The sequence below is a fragment of the Cupressus sempervirens genome, chromosome 1 (assembly GCF_028749045.1).
Source record: "Cupressus sempervirens isolate cs-2001-9-10 chromosome 1, ASM2874904v1, whole genome shotgun sequence".
NCBI classification, from domain to species: domain Eukaryota; kingdom Viridiplantae; phylum Streptophyta; class Pinopsida; order Cupressales; family Cupressaceae; genus Cupressus; species Cupressus sempervirens.
In genome coordinates, this window is record NC_143118.1 from 770,942,971 (window position 1) to 770,952,174 (window position 9,204).

Sequence of the window (9,204 nt, forward strand, 5' to 3'; positions counted from 1 at the left end):
AAACTTACTTTTATTGAATACTTTACTAAAAACTTAATATTCAAAGTTTAATATTAATTAATTTATATTAGTTCAATAATTTGAAATAAATATAAAATATTTATTATTGAAATATTAATTTTGCCTTAATAACTTTCAAAGGGAAAGTCCTCCTAGAGGAACATTACAGCTTCATTAATCAATGGAATTGTTTTATCGACATTTGAAGGAAATTATTTGAAATTGTGGGAAAAAAGAAGGCCAAGGATAGAAATAGGGAAGAATCAATCCTTCAATACAGGCTTAATAAAATGGAACTAAATCTTTAGTATCAAAGGGAAGATTACAACATTGCTCTATAGCTTGCTACCACTCAAATGTAACTCAGGAAAATTCAGAATTGTAGATTTCAAGGGCTAAAAATCAGAGCTAAGGCTAATTGGATTCATGAGGGGGGCTGGGGTTCTAAGTATTTTTTTAACTTGATTAGATCCAAGCGAAAAAGAGAACTCATTGAAGGCATTCAAGGAGACATGGGTTATACTAGTGACCCGTGTGAAGTTACTCAAGTCTTTTTTAAATACTACCAAAGCATATTTACCACTGAGTTTAATAGTAGGCAAGAGGAAAATTTTGCTAAATGCATGAAACTCATCCCAAATAAAGTTTCAGAGGAATGGAAGGAAACCTTGAATAAAGTCATAACTATTGATGAGATTAAAGCAGCTATTAAGGATATGGCCAATGATAAATCACTCGAGTTCGCTAGCCTTCCAATTGAATTTTACAAGAAGAATTTAGACTAGATTTCTTTGGAATTTTTCAATTTGTATAATGAAGCCTATAATAAAGGATCTTTGGGTAAAGACATCAATAGAGGACTCATTAAACTTATCCCCAAGAAAGATGATAAAACTGAAATTGGTAACTGGAGGCCTATTACACTTCTTAATCTATCTTAAAAATCCATTGCTAAATTATTAGCTAGAAGAATATTTGGACTTCTCAAGGAGGTGGTAACTGAGACTCGGACAGGATTTATCAAAGGGAGATATTCTTGAGAACTTGATAACAAGTTGGGAAGCCTTACACTGGGCCAAAGAGAGTGGACAAGAGGCTGCTATTGTTCTTCTGGATTTTGAAAAAGCTTATGACAGAATTGAGTGTCCATTTGTGTTGGGGATGCTCACAGCTTTTGGTTTTTCTCCATACTTTTGCAATTGGATTAAAGTTTTGTTCGACTCCTCTATTGTTCTTCACATCAATGGAAATCTCTCTGAACCTATTATCCTACAAAGATCCATCAGGCAGGGTTGCCCCATTTCACCCTCAATTTATGTTCTAGCTGCAGATGACCTCTTCTATATTCTCAAATCCTCCCCTTAAGAGCATTACACTTCCTAATCAGGATAAATTGCGGATGGTACAACTCTTTTCATTGAAATTAAAGAAGATAACTTTGATAATATGGTTATCAGACTCCAATTCTTCTGTTCAGCCTCGGGTGCCAAGATTGGCCCCCATAAATCTACTGTCATGGGGTTGAGTGATTCAAGTCCTGTTTGGTTTGATCAGAAAGGTCGATCATGGGCTGGTCCGAATAGTATAGTTAGATACTTAGGCATCCCTTTTGCCATTTACCCTTCAATCAAAGATATGTGGAATTGGATATATGCTAAGATTGAAAAGAAGCACCAAAAGTGGCAATCTCATTTACTATCATTAGCTGGAAGGGCAAAGATTGTTCAAAAGGTACTTTCATCACATTCAATATATTTTGCCTCTGCATGGCTATTCAACAATTATCAAATTGAGAAACTTGACAGAATTCCCAGAGATTTTCTCCGGTCTGATGGTAAGGTTAATAAGGAAAGGCATTCAGTTAGCTGGAAATGGTGTTGTATGCCTAGATCTTGGGGAGGTCTTGGGATGAGAGACCTTAAGACTCGTTGCATAGCACTTGCTTCTAAATGGATTCTCAACTCCATCTCTGGTAATGAACCTTGGAAGGTGCTAGTAAGAAATAATCTAGAGAAATTTGTTCCGGAAAAGGTAAAAGATGGAAAGATCTTCCCTTTGTTGATATTAACTCAGTAACTTTGATCTCAAAGTTTTTGGTTCTAATGTTTTTGCCTCCATTTGGAAAGCTTGGATACAAGTAAGAAGATTTTTATGTTTCAAAGGTGCACTAGATAGTCCTCCTTGTTTCTTTGTTATCGGTAGATCTATCTGGTGGGATATTGAACTCAATGGGAAGCCATTAGCTCTAACACAGCTGCTCTACAAAAATTTGGTATAATAAAGGCATTAAAGTTATTGATGATTCTTATTAACCATAGAATGGGGACTTGGGAAGAACTTAAGGTTAAATTTGATTTCCTAGTCACCCATAAGAAAACATATTCCATTCTTAAGAAAGTCGTAGGTGCTTTCTTCCCAGGCTAATTCATTGGCAGTACTGAGGTCTATAAAGGAATCAAATGGCAAGATGGCTATGCATTTTCAGATATCACTACTAAGAAGATTTACAATATGGTTAAAAAGGACCCATCTATTCTGAAAGCACTAAATAAACATTGGTCCATAAACTGAACGAAATCCAACTGGCAATTTATTCTTCATTTTTTTTGGCATCAAGCCTCAAAACCATGAAAAGTTTGTTTTCGTTGGATGCTGCTATTAAAAAAACTTGCTATTGCTGACAATCTCAGACTTTATAATGTCCCTCCAGTCATTTGTATGCACTGCTGAGCTCTTGAAACCTTTGAGCATGTTTTAAATTAGTGCAAATTTGAAATTTGCTATGCTGATTGGGTCTTCTTTCTTGGGCAGACCCATTGATTGGAATAAACCTTCCAACTTTTCTTGGATTGAAATCTTGGCTGGTTTTGTGAGTTCTTTTGATCTTAAATTCAATAAATTTTGTTTGTCTTTACTAATGAAGTCTTATTCTTCATTTGGAAAAAAAGGGACGAAGAAATTTTTCAAGGATCAAAGAGGGACCTTACTGGGTTTTCTGTAAAACTCACCTATCTACTTACCATGTCTCAGGTCTCAGCTGTCTTAGAGATACCAAAGAGCACATTCATGATTTTTCTGCATGAAGGTGCAATGCTGATCTACAAAGCAGATATCAAATCTTCCCATTACTTCAATACCTACAATGAAATGCTGGATGAAAAGGAACGTTTGGCATTGAAACAGTTCATGGCTAAAAAGAAGATCAATGTAGCTGAGAAGAATAAAGAGATCCTTGCAAGTAAACCTCCAGATGAGCATGATTGGGAAGCAATTGCTGCAGGACCTCCCCTTCAACCACCAGTGCAAGCTAAAGAAGCAGAATGCTCCAATAACATTATTGGAGCCTGGGGATTAAAGATGATTAATAGCTAGTTTCAGTTACATAGTTTTAAAACTTTGATTTTTTTTTTTTGTGGAAATATGTATAAATGAGACTTCTATATGCTACTGTCTATTGGTTACTGATGTTATAACAAAAGGATTACTTTCCGAGCTCTTTTGCTGAACTTGAAGTCATATTGTAGTTTTTTGTTTGATCTTTAATATAAAAGAAATAATATGCAGCTTAGACAGGGCAGTACACTTTATCGCAAATTTCACCAAAGAAGTCACAACAAGCTTCATCAGCATGTCAATAAAGCTCATTCTGTAAAGAAATGGCACTTGTCTTTTCTAAGACTATAATATGCCCAAGAAAAACTATGGGCAATGTCATAGGTGTTTGTTAGTGATCACAGTCTGAGTAAAGACAAGAATATGGCAATGGAACATGTGAAAGCTGGCCTAATGTTGAGGCAAACCTTTATCTTTTTTTATGCATTGTAATTTTAAATTTTTTTTAATGACTTTATTACTGGAGTTGTGATTATCTGCAATAGGCTTAGATATAGGTTGATAGTGTGCCTTTACAACACAGTTGATACCATTAGTATTCTTGAGTAAGATTTTGTCAGCTATAGAAGGCTTAGAAGCACTTCGAAAGGTTCAGTTGGCTCGTCTTTAGCCTACAAGATGGTTGTGTGTAAGCTTGCACAGACCTAATCATTTCGTTTGTCAATGGCAGATTGGCTCACGTGGTGTCTGTTTCAACATTTCCTTTTCTGTCTTTATTATGGTTGATATTGGTTTCCGTGTCTTAGAAGATAAAGAAGCAGATAGCATTTGTAGGAGTAACCTTCTGTCATCTATCAAGGCATTTGTACAGGTCTATTTGACTCTTCCTTGGTATGAAACCTTTCATAAACCTAATCATTTTGTTTGTCAATGATGGATTGTCCCTTGTGGTGTGTGTTTCACCATTCCCATTCTGCCTTCGCTGTGGTTGATAATGGTTTTCCATTGCTTAGAGATTAAAAAGGGTTCATAGAGGCTTTAGTAGGGGTCTCTTCGGAGTTCTTGGGTTTAGGTATACTAAAGTGTTTAGCCTTTGAGGTTTACGTGTGCAAAAATTTCCAACAGAGCAAGTTGTTTTGTATTTTGTTGAGGTGTGTGTGTAATCAGGATGGAGGGTCCATAAGATCAACACATTTGAGATTATAGAAGCTTTCTTAGGAGTCTCTTCGGAGTTCTTGTGTTTAGGTACAGTAAAGTGTTTAGCCTTTAAGGTTTACATGTGCAAAAATTCCTGACAAAGCAAGTTATTCTGTATTTCGCTGAGACGTGCATGTAATCAGGATGAAGAGTCCATGAGATCAACACATTTGAAATTTTAGTGAATCTTGATAATTTAGAATTGGGAGGTAACTCCATGAGTACCTAACCCTTTGCTCATAAAAGTAAATGCAATGGGCATCAAAACCAAAGAACCTCATCTGACAAGTTATTTGAGATGAACGCTATTGTTGGAATATTCAAATATGGAAAGAGTGCTTATGAGAGAGGGGGGTGAATCAGAAGTATCACACTTTAACCAATAAAACTTTTAGGTGGAAGTAAATTGCATGAATGTAAATACATCAAGTAAACATGAAACTAAGACATGCATCAACAACACATAACACTGGAATTTGGTAACCCAGAAACCCTCCGGGAATAAGAAGGTAAAACTGGGGTGGGGATGATACCCACAAAAATTACTGCAGCAATATTGTTCAACCAATTCTGATGGTCTGCCCTGTTAAAGGCCTACCCTATTATAGGTTTTACACTGTATTAATAGTAACCTGGTTAGAGGATTTACAAACACTTTACATAAAGTGTCACACTGTTAAAAGATTTAATCACCTATTTAAAGGATCTACGAAATAGCTGTTAAGCTAACCTATCACCATAGGATTTTCATTCTAATACAATTGCTAGAAAGTATTAGGTACAATGAACCTGATAGATTACAATCCTTGATTGCTGAAAGCAGGCACCTGTTCTGCTTTCTCTGATCTTGATCCTTTGTGATCTGATAACCCTTGCTCTGAAAATAGATTTCCTTGTGCACCCTTGTATATCCACTCATATATTTACAATGAAATTTCGTCTTCCTTATAAAGACATTTGAGAATTTAGGGTTAGGTATGGATCTACGATCCATATTCAATCTCTATTTTCCGCTTATTATTTGCACTTCTTCCATTGGTTGCATGCCTTCATCATTTTTCTTATTGGCTGCATGTAGATTGCATAGGATAGATAAAAGATTTGATCTTATCATTAAACCCTTCAAGATTTACCTTATGTCGGCTACAAAAACTGTTTGCATCATAGTTTGTGCAATTACAAACTCTTATGCTGATATTCTGAGTTACTCGGCACTTGCTGTTTCCTAATGCTCGGTACTTATAACAAACTGGCTTACTCGGCATCATCTGTGACTCGGCACTTTAAATATCACTCGGCACTTGTTTCATGCTCGGCACTTACACTTCACTCGGCACCTGATCTTCACTCGGCATCTAAAAACTACTTGGCACCTGAAGTCTTTCCTAACTCGACGTTTGTTGTGGCTCGGCATCCATGGTGTACTCGGCTCCAATATAGAAAGTATGTAAGTGTATTGGCACTCAAGTGTCAAAAACCATTATGAAGTTAACACGCTATATCTTATAGTAGTTACCTACAAAATATGGTGAAGTTGTTACCCGTCTCTTGTGCAGGGATTCTACATGAGGCAATAAACTCAGTTTCAATGGCGAGCAGTTAAATTCATGATTTTGTAAATTTGAATCCTCAGTTCTAATAATGTTTAATAAGAGTTCACATTTTTTATAGATGAGTTAAAGCTTAAACTGACTTCGCTCCCTTTAGAAGAAAATGAATTAAATGGAAAGCGTTTGCCGTATTTTTCTAGAAGTGTATTAGGTCTTAGTTTTGCATCTGGAGATATGACCAGGGGTTTTCTCACTGGTTCTTTCCCCCAGGTATGCTCCTCTGAACCAGTTTCAATGTATACTTTTTAATTAATAATAAAATGTATGCAAAAATATCCTTTCCACCCTTGAAGAAAATAAAGCATAGGCGTATATACTTCAAATTAGATCTTAAATGGCATAAAACAATATGCAACTGAAAAAGACTTCATACTCAATATCAATAGCTTTCCCATCTTTTGGTGGCTGATCGTGCAGTTCATCCATGAGAGAAAAGTAAGAATGGAAGCACACATCAGTGAAGTCCCGGACCACTGTGCAACTCCCTTTAACTGTGGTCAAGGTGCCATCCTAATTTTCCAAAACAGATTATTTAGCTCAAGTTAAAAAATTTATAATCATTTTAATAAATGCAAAGGAATAAATGTCAATTATCTGAAACCATAGAGGAGGGAAGAAAAGACAAAAATTGAAGTAGTGAAAAACTATATCCCGATTACAAAATGGTAAAGCCAAAATATACTTTGAAAAATTGATGCAAATGCCTCTCACAAATAATGGATAAAAATAAATGGAATTGTTCGTGAGGACTAGCAAGCATTGGCTTATAGAATTTAGGTGGGTTAAGCCTTTAAAAGAATTCCAAGAATGTTTCCGAGAAACTTTACCTATCGAGGAATTCAATTTTTGAAAATGAATCTACACAAGAAATTTGACAAACGAAGGATAATTGCAAAGCATACCACAATGGAGTGAATAAATTTATCTTCATGTCCCTCCCCAACAGCCTCAAACGTTGCCATGAGGGGTGCAACAAGGCCATACGCCAAGGCTACCAGAATACTCCCAACAACAACTGTTACTGGAACCAAAATTATAGGCACTACCAGAATTACTAATATAACAGTCTTCAAAATGGATCCGATTTTTTTGGTCCTGTATTCAACATGTGCAAACTCATAAAATAAGAAATAAGAAATGAGGCATTGGGGATAACTAAAGGGGGACAGAATAAGAAATTGAATTAAGTACCGAGCCAGAGAATAGTATGTCCAGAATGTATGTACAGGCCACAGTCCTACTGTAACAGCTGAATTTCCAACTACAATTATCAGAGCTGCTATTGTCCCATATATTACAACTGCATTACCAAGAACAAAAAAATATTTGGGTAAGTGTTAAAACCGTATGCAAAAGGTTGCAGATAATCTCACATTTCATAAAGTAAAAATTGATATCAAGCAATTTGTCAACAAAGTTTCAGTATCATACAAATGCCTGCTTTACTAGAAGATAATAATCTCGCATGTCATACGTACAACTCCAAATAGATAACAATTAAATTGCAAACCGAGTTTGTATAGCAGTCAAATTCATGTCTCGCAGTGAAATTATTTGGCTAAGATGCCTCGGGCAGTATTTATGTGCCTAACAACCACCAAAAATCTCAGATTAAAGCCCCTAAGAGAAATCACAGAGAGGATTTAAACTCACATCAAAGGGTTTAACACAAAGGGATGGCTGTAAATTGCTAAACAATTTATATACAAAGGTAGACCAACGAAAGGTAAATGACTTTCAAATTCTTGTCGAACAGTAAAGTTGAAACGCCTCACTGGGTTGTGAGAGTATATATGTGCGTAAAAAGTTCTGAGAAATGATTTCACATGGACACTCAATAAGATCAAATTTATGTTTGTTTAACGAATACAAAGAAATAAAACTAGCAGGGTTTATACCCTTTATAGAAGGGCATTCACATACAAATGCTAACAAATAAAAACAGGATTGACGTCAGTTTTTTCACGGCATTCAAATCCATGAACAGTTAGAAAAAAGGCTTATAATGTGACACAGAGCAAGTGTACAACGTAGAATCGAAAATTTTAAGTTCTTTAACAACACTCAACGAGATCAGACAGATTTCTACGCTGTTCGAAAAATTAATGCTGCAAAAAATTTACAATGTGGAACAATAATCTTAAGCTGTGTTCATTACTTACCTTTAAGAGCACCCGCAATGATAAGCAGGACGAAGATTAGCAAGGAAGAAAGTAGATTGCGGAAGCCATTTACAAAATCCATCTTTTCGTCTTCCAGCAAGTAGAACACATTTGAATGGATAATGGATTCAAGAGTTTTGTAGAAAACAAATCATAATAATTGATTATTGATTACTTCAAAACGTAGGTGGCAGTTACTCGTTATTGAGGTGGCAATCAGAGAAGCTGGTAAGGACATCTAGCTTCATTCTTTCTAAATTTATAAAGCTGACACCTTTCACATCATTAGTGGATATCCGTATGGTGTTAAAGAAATACGTCCCAATTCGACAAAAACATATATACATTTTTCCAAACATTATTAAAAAGCTATTCAATTTTTGAAGGTTTTACTCTATTTCATTTGTTAGTTCCTGGCGAAATCTATTGGATCTCTTCAATTTCTAAACTCAATTAATTTGTCTAATAAGATTTCAGAATTATTCTACATTAAAATTTATTATAAAATTTACATTTTCATTTTATTTAATGAAAGAACAAAATATCATTACACTGAAATCTTATTAGCTCATGATGAAAAAAGACAATGAAAAAATTCATTTTCCTTCAACAAAAATACAACTATTTTTTGAACACCTCTATTAATGCAAGCATTAATTGCAACTTTATCTCTATTAATCAATGCATTAATTTCAATCTTATCTTTTCCACATTTGTGACAAGTAGATAAACTTTTTAAAAGAAGATAATAGTTTTAATTGATGTTTATTTTTGTCATTTGTAAAATGTTATTCAAATATAGATATTTTAATCAAATATAACATTTTAACTCTTTTAAATTGTCAATTTTTAAAAATTATTTTTTATATACTTTAATTTTATATTTTTTTTAATTTTAATTT

At 34.7% G+C, this 9,204-nt stretch overlaps 1 protein-coding gene across 1 annotated transcript in view; it reads right to left on the minus strand.

Moving 5' to 3' along the window:
• Positions 1-8,492, minus strand: part of LOC149580160 (putative membrane protein At3g27390) — an 84,791-nt gene extending 76,299 nt beyond the window's left edge. The window contains exons 1-4 of the mRNA XM_089812971.1: positions 8,303-8,492; positions 7,332-7,440; positions 7,043-7,235; positions 6,514-6,650 (exon numbers count right to left, since the gene is read on the minus strand). Of these exons, the coding sequence (XP_089669097.1) occupies positions 6,514-6,650; positions 7,043-7,235; positions 7,332-7,440; positions 8,303-8,384 (521 nt within the window). The 5' untranslated portion in view covers positions 8,385-8,492. The remainder of the gene's footprint in view (positions 1-6,513; positions 6,651-7,042; positions 7,236-7,331; positions 7,441-8,302) is intronic.
• Between the last annotated feature and the right edge of the window lie 712 nt (positions 8,493-9,204).